At 35.2% G+C, this 15,966-nt stretch overlaps 1 protein-coding gene across 11 annotated transcripts in view; it reads right to left on the reverse strand.

Moving 5' to 3' along the window:
* Positions 1 to 15,966, reverse strand: part of LOC123504033 — a 144,645-nt gene that overhangs the window by 10,796 nt on the left and 117,883 nt on the right. For 5 of the 11 annotated variants that reach the window (XR_006674688.1, XM_045254269.1, XM_045254272.1 and 2 more), the window contains exons 10-18: positions 15,273 to 15,386; positions 12,500 to 12,544; positions 11,093 to 11,223; positions 10,487 to 10,610; positions 10,034 to 10,200; positions 9,630 to 9,647; positions 7,286 to 7,511; positions 6,632 to 6,787; positions 51 to 406 (exon numbers count right to left, since the gene is read on the reverse strand). Coding sequence is in view for 10 of the 11 variants with exons in the window: in XM_045254269.1 (XP_045110204.1) it covers positions 51 to 406; positions 6,632 to 6,787; positions 7,286 to 7,511; positions 9,630 to 9,647; positions 10,034 to 10,200; positions 10,487 to 10,610; positions 11,093 to 11,223; positions 12,500 to 12,544; positions 15,273 to 15,386 (1,337 nt within the window). In the remaining variant the exon portion in view is untranslated. The remainder of the gene's footprint in view (positions 1 to 50; positions 407 to 6,631; positions 6,788 to 7,285; positions 7,512 to 9,629; positions 9,648 to 10,033; positions 10,201 to 10,486; positions 10,611 to 11,092; positions 11,224 to 12,499; positions 12,545 to 15,272; positions 15,387 to 15,966) is intronic. The other 6 variants (XM_045254275.1, XM_045254273.1, XM_045254270.1 and 3 more) reach the window with 5 other exon arrangements.

Genomic DNA, 15,966 nt, shown 5'->3' on the forward strand with positions numbered 1-15,966 from the left:
TAACAACTATTTGTTAATGACAGTAAAACACATACAAAACCTGAACTTACCCAATGTCAGGCATACTCTGACGCCGTTCTGGTGTGAGAGGAGAGCCTTCCCGGGAAGACTTTACACAGATGCCCCGAGCAACGTCAACTTCATAAACAGCATCGGTAACTGTAGTAGTGTGTACAAGAGGGGGCTCTAGGCCTGGCCGAATGTGACTGGACAGTTGAGGATTGGACCAGGCACGTGGTAAGCCAACCTGATTACCAAGTTCAACATGCACCACCCCTTCCTGTCCTTCTGGTGGCAGACAGTCATCCACCTCCTCAATGCCCCCTGATGCCTTTGTCATGGCACGCAATTCTTCCACACCGTGGCTTCCAGCAACACTGCCTCCTATTATTGTAACATCAGGCACCTGCAAATTAAAGTTATGTAAGATGGAAAATAATAGCAAATGAAAAGGAAAACATTAATTACATAGGTGTATGAAAAGAAACAATATTTTCTGTTTGAAAGTGTCTTTTTTCTTTTCTTTTTTGTAAATGAATAAACCATTTTCAATAAAACTACAAATTTTCAAATAATACACAATGTCAGTAGATTTCAGTTGTTAAAGCATATACTTTGAAATGCTTCCTATAAAACATACACATACAGAGCTATTAACATATATCATATACAGGTTAAAGTCCTTGGCAAGAATCCAGCGACTTAAATATAAACACCTGGCCAGAGACCTTGACAATATGGCAAACTTTCAAGGTCACCACAGATGACCTACTGGTGCGAATACCATACTAGATGTAGAATTCTAGAACCAGTTGCTTGATCATACCTTTTCCACATTGTCTTAGATTTAACTAATAGTCAGTATTAGTAAACAAACAACAGGTAAGCACTGCACACACAAAGAGAGATCAAATTCACAAATGATTACAAACACACACAAGAGCAACAAGAGCATGAACACACATGCGGTTATTCTGGAAATGTTGGTAACACTTCAAGGATCACCTGATGAGGACCAGTGGGTCTGGGTATTGCAGTAGTGGAGCATCAAAGTCAGAAGCTTCCTAGTTGGCAAGACAGCTGGCCAAGAGGCAAGGTCATCCACAAATGAGGTCTCCAGGTGTTATCATGATAGCTGTTGTAGTTTAGATGGTTGATTGGTCCCATGATAATGGAATGGTTGATTTTATGTGGCTGTGTAGTGGTCAGGGCTAGCATCGGAGATGTAGCCCATTGATGACCACATGTAATGTTGTTTCTTCAAACAGCACACTTCTAGCTCTTCGATGCCGCAGGGTCTGCATGGGAACCCGTTGTCACAATGTGGTCTTCATAACAAGAAAATCAATGTGGTCACTGTATCCCCCTAATGATTTCTCAATTATCTCTGTATACAATGACTATCACTATACTCTTATTCAATATACTATTTCATATATATTATATGGTGTTTTATTATGTACTAAGCCTAGAAATCTTTGCTTTATTGACAGCTATCTGCCTAGAAAATCAAGAAAACTAGCAAGTTCTTATATTCATGATATGTTCTCCATCAGCTTATAAGTCCATTTTCTACCTTGTATCTGCAAAGCATAAAGTTTTCTTTAATTACAAATTTTCCAAATGTCCTAAAGGTACTACACAAAGCTTTCTGATGTTATCATAAAGTAAGGAATCTCCAAATAAAGACTGAGGTAGCCACTAGTTGGAGATTCTGATGGGAGTGTTGCCTTGGCGAGACACATAATATTTTTAAACCATGTTCAAGCGTGCACTTTATTTCTCTTTTATTTGAGCAGAACTGAAAATACACCATAAAATCATTTGGAAAACTTACTGATTACTGAATGATGACTATTTTATCACATAATACTATACAGTGGCTACCAACTGTAAATACAAATACTGCCTACCACATCACAGCTGCATAACTGATGCTCAATGGACACTACTTTTCTGAGCACAAAATTCATGACTGTGCTAATGAGTAAAGTATCTAAGAAAAATCTGCTCAGCATGACATGGGTTTATAATGACATGAATTGCTTTTATAGAATTTACATACACAATTTTAGGTTGGTAATTTTAGGCATACGTATATTGCTCTTAAGCCTACCATGTTAAGATTATACATATGACCTTGTCACTTATGATGCTCCAACTTTCTATTTTCAGCTTTATGATGGTGCAAATACTATATGCATTCAGCAGAAATACCAAAAATTAAGTTTATTAGTCGCCATGTGCACTACTACATTTTAATGGGTAGTACTAAATATTTTAATATAAAAAAATCCCATGGAAATATTAATGTATTATCCAACACCGCTGTCAACTAGTATGATTCCAGTGAAGGATAAAGAACTAATGGTCAGAAGAGTTCCAACCATTTACCATGCCATGTTAGCTTATGGTGTCTTGGCAGAATTCTCCAGTTGTAATGTCACAACTCTTTATCTTGTGTCCCATAGCAATTCACCGCCAAGTGTAGAAGCTAAGCTGTAATTTTCTCAACTGAGTCTGGGATTTGAACTCCGGGCCTCTTGGATGTCAGCCAGACATAACAGCCATAATGAAAAGAGCTGTTATGTGATTGGCTTGAAAGTTAAGAAACTAAAATCTGACTCTTTTGAACATGATACCATCTTGGTATCAGATAAATACTTACCTGTTAAAAGTAATTTCAGTATCACATATGTATTAATTTTGCAATATTATCAAAGAAAAATTGTGAGGTCCAATTTAAAAGATTGGTTTCACTTAAAATCATCAATTTCAAACTAGACTCACATTGGAAATGAAAGTAAGTAGTATTAACTTTGGAATGCTCCCATCTTATATTTCAGAAATAATGAGAAATTAATGTGAAGATGGGGAAGTCTTTGGCCATGAGAAGCCTTAACCAGGCCAGGGAACTGAACCCCTGATAGGGAAAACACAAGGACACAGCCTTATAGGATGCCAGGACCAGAATGACTCACAGGTCCTTAGACTGTTTTTGGGACTCTATTCTGTCACTTCAGCTTCATTCTCCTCTTTAGGTCAGCTTTTGGTGTTTCAATATGTTCTGTACTATGAACAGTCTGGACTCAATTTTAAATCACAACTAAATGAGCTCTTTCAGAGAGAAAATGCAGGAAGAATACCCACCCATGTGCAAGTATAGTACACATCATTCCTGTACTATGCAATACATATGTATCAATTTCACACATTTCTCTCATACTTCTCTACAATGGTCAAACACACTCATTCCTGTTCATCTGGTCCTTTAAAACATTGAAATGTTTGGGCAGGCTAAAGCACATATGAAGTTGCCTGCTGGTTATTGCACACCTAGTAAGTTCAATATAAAAGTTCTGGGTGTCTGGATTTTCATTATGAATAACTTAACTATGAAATAAGATATTAAAAACAATGCATGTGGTGAACAAAGAATGAATAGTGAGGGAAATTAAACTGTATTAATAAGTAGTACATGTATACATACTAGGTTTGTAATGTCAAGAAAAGGTAAAGGAATGAAACATGATGTCCTTGAGGAGTCAGAACTATCAATTTGAAATTGTTTGCATGGAAAAAAGTGTGAGAAAGTAGAAAGATTATGTATGAGAGATGAATGAGATCCAAGATCATAATATTTGCTACCAAATATTATGTAGAAAGCAGTAGATCACAAGGATAGCATTTGGTAGAATGCTGAGGTACTTTTAGATGCACTGGTAGCTAGAATGAATGATGAATGTGACAAGATTGCCAGATTTTCTAATACAAGATCATTGATGCATTTATCAATTCATTTATTTAATGCCCTATTATTATTTTTCTTACTCTTTTATTTACTCATTCACATATCTATTTATTTTGAGGTTATCCGATACACAAACATTGCATTCACACTGCAATTATTTTCTTACAACTTTCAAAAATATATAAAGTGAATGCTCATAAACTGAGATTTATCTGATATTCGATGGGTTTTCTGAGTTAAAACTTGATCTTTTATGATCTAATTTTTGTATTAAATGGATCTCATATTTCTGAAATATCTATTAAAACTTTGTGGTTGAAACAAATTTTGAAAAAAAAAAAAAAAAACAGCTCCAAAATAAGGATGGAAAAATGAAATTGTTAAAAAGTCAGATTTTTCCCTAAACATTTAAGTTTATTTTCAATCAATTTATCTTTTAATATTTACTAATATTTCTTTCATTAAAGACTTTCTTCCTATACTTTATTTTTAATAAGCCTATAATTAATCCTTAAAATAACAATACCTGATGTTCCTTGAGATTCTGGTAGGCTATTGCTTAAAGAGCTCTAGGCATATTTCCTACTATACTTGGATGAAAAAAAATCCTGTCTAACTTATCAGATTTTGTCCTGCTTTACAATAAAGTAGTCATAAAACAAGGCAAAAACATACACTCTCAAGTGATACAAAGGTAAGGATTACTAGTGCCAAGAACTAGCTAAAGGGGTCTAATTGGACTAAACAAACATGAATCAGTACTATCATCTATATCTCAATCAGTTCAAATTAGTCAAAGTCCTTCACGTAATTAATAAGATTTAACCATTAATCTAATTTCAGGTATATTAGAAAACATTTAAATATTCAATCTCATAATGAAAGCAAAACGGCGCACATTCGGAGAAGTCAAAATCTTTCATCACATTCTGCATTACCTTCTTCTTGGTCTAGAATTCTGTACCTACAAAGCTCAACTTTGAAAGTATTTTCTTCAAATAGTCTGTGTTACTGATGGTACTGTACAAGATGATGAAAAGATGCTCCATTACAGGAGGATTTGCATATAAGTCAGTACTACTAAAACGGAAGGTAAAAATATTAGTTATATATTAAGTAGTTCCTAAGGCTCAGTAGTCAGTAAGAGCAATGATATTGGAATTTCATTAAAAAGACAAACTAAAATTAAAGAAATGTAAGTCTGAATAGTACCAACTGATTGGGATGGTTTAACAGTTAGTTTGGTTTTCTGTTCATGCTGCAGTGAGTTAGTTACAAACAAAATACCATGAGATGCTCCCCTCTCCATTAGTATTTTCAAAACATGGAAAATATTAAGCATTTTGTATAACATTACACTGGCGTCCTGTCACAGCCAGTAGGAACTGATTTTCATATCTTTCAGATATTCTTCAAACCTATAACAAAATAATTCAAATATTTGTGTACACTGTCAATAACTATGAGAAATCCTCCTCAAAAATACAATTTATGCATGACTAAGCTTTGTTTAAAGGCAAACTCACTACTATACAAATATTACATTTATTCACAAATTCTTAAAGCTCTTCTACACTAAAACACATACAGATGAATGACTGAGTCATCAGCACAACAACATCTTTTGATATAAATTATGAAAATGGTTACTTGTAACTGAATGTGAAAATTTCAGATTCTATAAAAATATATTCCATTACTCACACAATGTGAGGTAAAGCCTCAAAGATCCCATGTTGAGGCATGTGTATCTACTCCTAGCTTTGGCATTCCTTTGATGTTCAAGGTGCATAATGTGCTGTTATTGAAGCTTTGGCCCATAAGGCCTGCACTATATTACAATGTTTTGACATGAAAATTAGCTCTCAATAATGCAGCTTTGCAATTAATTTCTCTATTGGTTGCTGACATTGCAAAATGTAAGTGTATTCATTTTAACTCCCACAGTAAAATTTTAGGATATGAAAAAGGGGAGGTTATGAGTTATTAGTGAAATATACAGGTAAGAGAACTGAAGATTATTAAGAGAAATAAAGATTATTCTTATTTTCATTAAGTGCAAAGCTATAAGATTTAGAAACTGCATATTGTTAGTGAGTTAGGATAAGGGACAATAATATACAGTATAAACAACAACACACTCATTTATGTACAATATGTAGTACGACTCGGTTTGTGTGTTAAGGGAGTGTAAAAATAGTGAAGATGTACAAAAATTTACTTATGACATTCACAAACACATAAGAAGATGAGAAACATTTATGCCATGAATGGCAGGGAAATAACCAAGAATGCATGCACTGATAAACAATGTGAAAAATATCTGAATTAACCTGTAACTGGATTGGTCTGTCATATCATGATTAGGCAGCACATAAATGCAGACCAATTGTTCACCCACTTCCTCATCCACCATCATGTTAGTGTTGTCCACTGTCCCTTACATCAAGAAGTATATTGTAAAATTCTATCTCAATCACATATGTATCAAATTTTTATGTGGATGTGTATTTTGTTAATAATGAAATATATGAGATAATGTCATTATTTCATATCAGTGTTAATTTTACTGTCACATTTGGACATGGTTTATAAATAAGTCCCACAATACTGACACTGTAGCTTATTAACCAGGAACAAGATATGCATTCCAAGTGGCCAGTCACAGATTAAAGCATTAAAGGATAAGGAAGCAACAATGTATCAGTACTAGATTTCAACTAGCATTAAAGTAAATAAATACCATAAGCACCCCACACACTTTACAAGGACAGTATAACAGATTTACAGACTGGGTGACACATAATAAGAGACAAACTAAAAGCTCCCTGGCTTGGAATTGTAAAGAAAGCAAGCACTGGGAGTCACTCTGGGTCATACCTGTGTGTGGGTGTGGTGGTCAGATGAGCGGTGGCGGTCATCCTCACTGATCCTGGACAGTTCTGCCCCAGCCCTTCGAGACTTCTCAGTGGTTCCAGCATCCTGCACAGGTGTGATGGTGGTATCGTCAGGCCCCCGTGATGATGGCGACACAAGCTGAAGGTTATTGAACTGAGATCTTCATGCTACTTATCTTCACAATGCATGATACATTTACTCTCCTCACTGTATATTACCTTCTACAAAATTACCTATGACATAATGGTCCCACACATTTCCCAGACTGCAAGCTAGGTCTTCTTACAGGCCTGACATTTGATCTATAAATAATTTTGTTCTCATGTACTGAAGAAACTGACAACCTCCTAAAAAAATAAACTTTTTATCAATACTTCTCAGCCCTAGGACACCAAAACAAGACATGATTGAATGAGCATAATATTCTAACCACATAACAGTGACATAGGCAGCCTGCACTCCACTTGCTTCTCAGACAACCTATCTGTTTAACTGGAAATTTTTCTTCTTTATTTATTACTAAAGTGTTGTGACATCAAAATATTCACTTTTGTAGTCTCTATTTTGCATTCAACCTAATAAATTTTTCCTAATAACTAGCCTATGACTTCCTAACCATTACTTTTGATAACTCACTGTAATTCTTTGCTTGTGTTCAGGACTCTGCAGGTTGTCAGCCTTGAGCTCATTGTCTGTCTCCTCTGAGTCATCAAACTGAGACTTCCACTGAGAGGCGAGAGTGAGGCCACCACCGCCACCCTTTGTCACAGGCTGGGATACGTTGTCATCATCAGCCAAAGCAAACTGAGTGATGGAGAGGTCTCGGTGTCCCAGGTACTTGGCCCGCTGCACTGGATGGAACCTAATGACAGAAAACTAGAGTTAACTTCTGTACATGGTTAGAATATATGGTATAACTGAAATTAATGTGCAAGAACATATCTAACGCTATATTTCTAACATAGTATAGCTTAGTAAGGATTGTGCCAATGTGTGGAAATTACAGGAGCCAGTGTTTTGTTAAGAAAAGAAAGTAGGGGATTGAAAAATTACACAACTTTGCTTATCTATCCTATCTATCCATTCATTTCTATATTCTTTTGTTACTGCAACTTCTAATCTTCTCATTCACCTTCTTTTTTATTCTCTTAAACTTACTCCTCTTATTTCACATATCTTGCATTCACTCTTTCTTCCATACTCCTATATACTGCCATTCTTGAACCTCTCCACCAATCAAAATTTAATTCCTTCCTCTTCATTTGATGTATCACTTCTGTTACACATGCTAATCATTTTCATCATCCATTCTTTGCACATTTCTCAGGTGTATCAGGTGTAATACTTATTTTTGGCTTTCATTCCATACTGAAACTTGCATGCATCATCAATTGTTAGTGAAATTACTCCAGATCACAGTCTTGATGTTTGATTTCTTCCCTCTTCTCTCATTAATATTCTTCACTGGTAAATGAGTGAAAATAAATTTGATCCATACATACTCTAGCCTTCCTACATTCTGCTTTTTGTCACTTTATGCATTTATTTGACAAATTTTTGTATAGTATCTTCTCAGTTATACTATAGAGACTTACAACACTAAATTCCAAAACCAATTTCTACAAGCTTTCCCTTTGGAAACTAGTCTGTGTTCTAGTGTTCTCTTCTCTCTGTGCTATAACTTGTTTGAAGGAGAATGTAGTAATCTCTGGAAAGCTATCAAATACGGGAGAAAAAATAGTAAGAAAATGGGAAATAAGAGTGTGACATTACATATTAATCATACAAATCATGAAAAATCTATTCACATACAGAAAGCCAATTAAAAAGACTTATGTGGCCAATTTGACAGTATCTCTCTTTTCTTTCTGTGGTAAGTACTACATACACATATGCTGGCTGTGGAGCAAAACAAAAATTACCTCATATTCAAATGAACAATATGAGATAAAAATTCTCCAAACAAACCTTCATGAGCAATAAAACAATAAGACCTTTGCAAACTGTAACAAAAGATTAAATGAACTAAAAAAAAAATAAATAAAAATATGTTTACTGTAATTCCTTTCTTTCTTTCTCCGGATCAATAAGGCAATTTATTTCCATATTTAGAATTCATCAAAATGTCATTTCAAAACATTAAAGTAATACAAAAATAAAATAAAGCATCTCCATATGATCAAGAAAATGCTTTTACAAAGTCAGATTTAATGCTTCAACTAATTACCATAATTGAAAAACACTGGTTAGATTTGCAAACAGTGGGTCAGAGAATACACAATTTCAAAGCTATGTATCCTCTTTGTACAGATGTTAGAATATCATGCAAACTGAACCACGCTTGCCTTGACTTGATCTGTTTAATTGAAGACTTGTGGTTAAATAAGATTTCAAGAAATTTGCTGAGTTGAAGAACCAGTAATTTTATAAATGTTTGTATGTGTTTAATTTTCACATTAAAAATATTTACCTGGAAATTAAAGAAAATAAGGAACAACATGATGAAATATGAATATGTACGGAAGGACACAAACACATAATAATATACATTACTTTCTGGTGTGTACTTCTATGAAATTTTATGCAACACTGAACATGTACCATCCAACTAAAGTAGTAGGAAAAATAGGTTAACCACAGTATACTAAGATTAAAATAACTGTACCAGTCCTTAGTTTCTACTCTGCTCTGTACCACAACACTACAACAGGAAGGTAAGGGAGGCTACACTTCACCAACACACTCTCAACATGTATCATATACGTACTAGGGTCATTCTGAGGGGCCACTTCGCCATACTTCTAAAGTAGCACAGATAAATTCATAATTTCCAGGTGAAATATCCCTTTTTGCCAATAGGGATGCACTGGTTCTACAACTAACTTTCCAAAAAATGATAGAAATGCCAAGGTGACAACACGTCAAGGAAGAGAGACAGTGGTCTTTGTGGAGGGGACTGAGGGCTTACTGACACTCTCACCTGGCAAAGCTGAGACTCCTGGTGCCAAACAAACCAAACAGACACACAGTCATTAACGAACATTTTATCATTTATGTTACAACAACCAAATCTCACACAAAAAGCAAACTGATCCATATGAAAAGTATGGATATTGTGGAATATGGATAGCCTTAACAACAATGCAAGTGGATTTGGTTTGGAGTACTGGAATTTAATATTGAGTTGTATTGTGAAGTGTCTATAAATGAGCTATCTTGGTTCACACATGCTTTACTAAAACGAAAATGTATATCAAATGCTGTTCCAGTAAGGTTTTCTTTTAATTAATTCATGAAGTGCAAGGAACCATCTTAAACATAAACATGCATTGTTTAGCATTTAGTTACATAATTAACTTTAAGACTAAACAGCCCTTCACTCACCTCTTGTGATGAGTTCGGCGATGCGGTGTGTGGTCACGGGCGTGGGGGTGGAACTCTCCTTCAGTGGGTGGTGTGGAGCCGCCGGGAGACACTCCACCTGTAGGCTCCATGCGGGCCAGCCGTCCACCCTCTTGGAAGCTTACGTAGCTGGCATCATGCACCGAATACTATGGAAAAGTATCATTTCATTAATCAATGGCATTCATACATGTCCTGCCTTACCTATCACTCATACATTTCAACAATCCCCTTTTTTATATCACATTAGGTCTTCCCATGTGCACATACTGTCTTACATAGATTCCCCATCATTCCATTCTCTCATCATTTTCATATGGATACTTTGTTTATCCACCTTAATTCCACATTAGTCCAAAAACTTTCAATTGATCTTTGACAAAAGTAGTAGAAAATAATCATATCAAGTACACTTTGGGTAGCTCCCCCACTCACCTGATCATCTCTCTTGCTGGCAGGTTCAACGTTCATGTCCACGTCATCAGCAGCTGTGTCCACTGAGGAGAGACGCAAGACAGCCAGTGGCTTCCTGTTCTTGTTGTCATCACCACCAGCTCCCCTGAAATAGTCACAGCATCTTAATCACTGAGCACTAGGTATATGACTAGCATATTTTGTCATCATAGTGAACTCTCTCTATAGACATGAGATTTATCAGCTATTAACAGAAACCAAAATATAATGGTGTATCATCATATACTAATCAAACCTGTTACATCAGTGTTGTCATAGTCAATGAGCTAAAGTAATTATCTTCACAATTCCCTTTACCAAGTTAAAAAAAATAGCATTACTTAACAAGTATTCTATTAATTCATTCATATACAGCTTCCATTAATGTCAAATATTTTCCTTAAAAATTACCTCCAGAGCATACCTAGGTTTTTTATTTCATCTTTCCAATACACAAAGTTTGTATTTACATTAAAGTAACTGGAAATTAATCTCATTGTTACTACAAATATGTAGATAACAAGAAAAATTAAAACACATAGGTATATACATCTAACAGAAAATTGAAGAAATTAAAGTTAGGATCACCTGGGTGTTGTGTGGCCTTGCCTGGACGCCATGACTGCATCTCCATCCCAGTCAGTAGAACACTCTAGCCGCCCCTCCTTCTCCTTCTCTACTCCCCCTTCTCCTTCCTTCTCACAGTTAAACTCTTCAACCTAGCGATTAGAAAGAGATCTTAAATTGCAGAGACATCCATTGCTCTCATGAGAGTCCAAAAACAATAAAACTTTATTTTCATTAAGAAATCATAATGAAAAAACAAAAGAACATTTTTTTCATATTCTTAAAATCAAATTTCAAAGCTTCACAGCATGGCAGCCTTCTCATCTCATAATACAGAACTGCAATTATGAATCTACTTAAATATTTGAATTTTGAAACATTTGGTCATGCACCTACCATCCAAGAATATTATATGTACATAAGATTCTGCATTTGAAAAATCCACAGCAACAGAATGAAGCTTTCACAATGTGTACTGTGTAATAATTCAAACAATGTGCAAGTCCTTACATCTACCTATGTGAGTAAAGCATCACCTAATGTGTTATGGGGAAAGCAAACTTTTAATAGTGCAATTACAAAGCTATCAAAGGCATCACAAAAGAAAAATAAAGAATAAAGTAATACCTAAAATTGTTCAATGAGATATTATGTACTGAAAATAAAACCTAAACTCTCTTCAGTGAGATAACAAAGTTTGAATGTGTTAAAACTTTGGCATCATCAACAACTGATATCATTATCAAGTCACTCAGTTAACTGACACATCACAACCTCAAACTTTCTGATGACCAACAACAACTGTTAACTTAGCAAAAGGAATGAACATATGCCTGCATTTTCTAATCAATGAAAAATTCTATAACATGCCAAAGCTTCTCCTATTTGAGAAAACCCAGTGGTGGCAACAAAGTTTTACTTATGCAAGTAAACCAATATTCACAAGTTATAATTTTTCAATCATGAGTCCATATAAAATCTAATATTCACTATGAGTGTACATATGAGTAAAAATTAATAATCATATGATTTTTTCTGGCTTTATGAAACTTACACTTAGAAAAATGTGTCTTGTAAAAAAAATATCATATAACTGTGTTTTCTTAGTTTGCTAAGTGCAAAGACATGTAAGCAACAATGTTACTGATGTTCTCAATGGATGCAGATAACTGTGCTTCACAAATGACATTTATGAGATATTAAAAGTGTGCACTGAAAGCTTGCAATCTGACTGTGTATGTGAGGAACAGTGTCTTGTAACAATGTGCTAAAATTTAACATAAACAGAATCAATACCTTTAAGATCAGTGAATTTGCAACAATAAGCTTTGTGAAGGCAACAAAGTTCAAGTATTTTTATAACTGTGATATGATACAGGATGTGTGAGTGTGGTGGTGCTAAATTGCCTGATTATTCTATTGACTTACATAGCACATCATAAGAGATGTGTGTAGATTTGCAATGTGGCTAAACTGAAAGAGTAAATTATAATTTGTCTTGGTACTTATTCTAACTGAAAGATAAATCTAGACACTACAGAGATCTATAACACTGCAGTTTTCACTTACACTGACATAACTTACAATGATATGATTTTTAGGTTTCTAACATTACATCAAGGTAAACATAAGAGGAAGACAAATCAATAGACACCTTTGATAAAAACTTAAACCTCCTTAATATCCTTCAATCCAAAATACAGAATACTATAAGAAAACATATCTAAAGAACATAACTTTAGAGACCCAACCTAAAAATTAGTTCCATGCATCTGTTATTCACTATCACCATTTTCTCATCTTTCACATGGCAGTAAGTAGGAAAAGAATTCACTAAAACTGTAAACACCACAAAGAGAAGTCACCACATTATGCACTTCACATTACCATTCATACACTCCTTCCTGATATACTTTGACATCAAGAACATCACAAGTTATCTCTTTTTCATCAATATGTATCAGTATCTAGCATAATAATCACCTCCATTACAGTACAAGGATATCTCCATCTTAATAATGATTTCTGGAAGACAGCTGTTTCTTATGTAAGTAATTTCTTTACAAAAGGTCAAAGTGATAGATAAACAATGCTCAGTAGACTCTGGTAATTAAAAAAGTGAGCACATATTGAATAGAATGTGCCTTTATCTGTAAACCTTCATTTAAAGGTTATGGTTTTGACTAAGATTATACTGTATATTACAACTTTTGAGGTTTTCAGTGTTCAATGGTGTTTGAGTAAGTTATCATATTTCCATTCAATTCACAGATACATACACACACCCATACCTCCTGTCATAAACACACAAAGAAACTTCAAACTCTTAGGTTTACATGTACAACAGCAATGCCTAATAAATATAGTAAATTCATTTGTAAAAGATCCTACATAATAAAACAAATAGGTATCAAAAAATAAAGTTAGTAATCTACTTATGAGAGTAAAATATACTCTTTGTTCTATAAGATGGGAGGACAGTGCTAGACTGGAGGATAAGAGGCAAAATGACTGGAACAGGCAAAGATAAGTATTGAAACATGCCACCAGATGTAGCGACCTCTTTGAGGAAGCTACAAAGGAACAGGTATGTAGGTAGAGAGACTGACAGATAAAAAGATAAGCTGATCATTAAGATAAATATGTAAATGGATAAAAGGATGAAAAAAAAAATAGTAGGTAGGTAGGACTGGTAGATATATAGATAGAAAAGGAAAATTATCAGATATGGAGAGAAACAGATTAACAGAGAGAAAATTAGAGAGATAACAGGTAGAAAAGTAATTACCTAAATCTATTTCTGAATCTTCATTGTAAAATGAGAAACATGATGATAACAGGACAATATTGACTCTTCCTTGTTTTGCTACGGTTTACATACCATTGTGATGAACAAGGTACCAAGGATGTGAATGGCTACTTAAACTTTATCAAATTTACATTATATCAAGGTAAGTTGCTTCTATTGGGGAAGGGGGTTGCTTTTCTATAATTTCCTCACTCACTTCAGTCTGTCTCTCCTTTTCTAATTTCCTCCAGGACTAAAATTATATACAGTATCAGCCTCTTATAGGGAGCAATAGTGTATTTCCTCATCAAATTACTGCTGTAAATTTGATGCATGCCCATATTTTTACTTTTTGAAATATTGAAATGATGAGGAAGCTGGATTGAGCCATGAGCAGTTGATGAAAAAGCTGGAAAGACTAACATTTGATTGTGAACTCTTAACATTAGTTCAGATCTACTGGCTGCTAATGGAATTACCAAATTATGTTCACTAAAATACCCACCACTCAATTTCTTATCCACTTGGATCCCCTGGTCAATGTGGTGAGCTGGATGAACATGATGATGTGTTGTGACTATGCTGTCTCAATTCACCAGTGGCACTTCTCCTAATACTACTCCCTGCATCCCTTTCTTTCCTATCTCATCATTATAAAAGATGCTCTACTTACTCTCAGCCCACATTCTCTCTCTAGCTAATTAGCCTAGTCTCTGTCATTGGTAAATCCTAGAATATTTTTCCACTATAAATATTTTCCCTTATCCTACAATCAACTTTTCAAGACATAAGAATATAGCATCACTATGCTTTTAATAATTCTAAATACGAGTATATCAGTAAAATGAAAGAAACTAAGGTCACACAGAAAGATGACACACTTTGTGTGATACTAGTTTTATATACTACCTGTATTGTCAATTCCCTGAAGAAGTTAAGAATTAAATCTGTATATCATGAAGACAATAACTTCCTTTGCACTGTATGTATATATAAATATAAGTAAATAATGTACACTATACATTATGCCAAGCAGCTATGGCATGATGCTGTGACACTCTACGTTCCACTGGTAGTGAATGTCATCAATTTTACATAAGGTTAATAAATGGAAGACATCCAGCCCTTTGCTTAGATAAAATACAGGTTACACACGCATTACAGAGGGGGGTTGGTGGGGAGGCATCTTATTACCAATCTGAAGATTTAGTAATGTTCAAACAAACTATTCAATACTGTGTTAGTACACACTGCTACACAAGATACTTGTGAGGGCCGCAAGAGCTGAGAGACAGATTAAGTGGGAGGGAGGAGAGCAGACTACACAGCATAGATAGACACACACTACAGTAGCAAGGACAACTAAACCAGAGCAAAGACACCCTGACCAGACTGAGAGAGAGCAGGCTGTACCTTTCTCTTCTTGGGGGACATCTCCACCTCGTTGGTGTCCTTCTCATTGTTGGCGATGATGTTGGCATTGACGTTGTTATCGTTCAGCACCCGCTCCTTAGTCTCCACCTGTTGCTGAAGACGCCAAATTCACAATAACCAACTGAGTGCTGGACTGTCTTTGCTTAATGTGAATGGTGCAGCTTGCCTACCAGTAATGGACACCACTAGTGCAGGGTGTGTTTGCCAAGTGTACTAACTAGCAAGGGCAGAGACGTGCTCAATGAAGTAATACTCAACGCTAGCCATTTTTCTACTTGTCACTACTAAAAGATAAAAGATTAGAGTACAATGATACTTAAAACAGACAAGATCCTAGGATGCATACAGTCCTTGGACATCACAGAGTGGCCTCTGATTCACCAGAGTGACACAAGTTATACAAATCCAGAAGTGGGAAGTTGGTAAAGCAAAGAGGTTTAAGCAGTGGATTCCATGCTACTGTGGTTCAGCTACCCCACCAGCCCCTCTCAGTCTTACATCCCAGTACAGATTTATAGGGAACACAACGGTCAGAATAGTGACATACCTCCATAGCATCAATGTAAAATGTGGGATTACTCCTGTACATAACCACTGGTAACACACACACACACACATCATAGGTCTGGTCTCGACAGCCCGAATAAACATAGGCGGCCGATAAAGGTAACAT

This window comes from Portunus trituberculatus, chromosome 15 (genome assembly GCF_017591435.1).
Source record: "Portunus trituberculatus isolate SZX2019 chromosome 15, ASM1759143v1, whole genome shotgun sequence".
NCBI classification, from domain to species: domain Eukaryota; kingdom Metazoa; phylum Arthropoda; class Malacostraca; order Decapoda; family Portunidae; genus Portunus; species Portunus trituberculatus.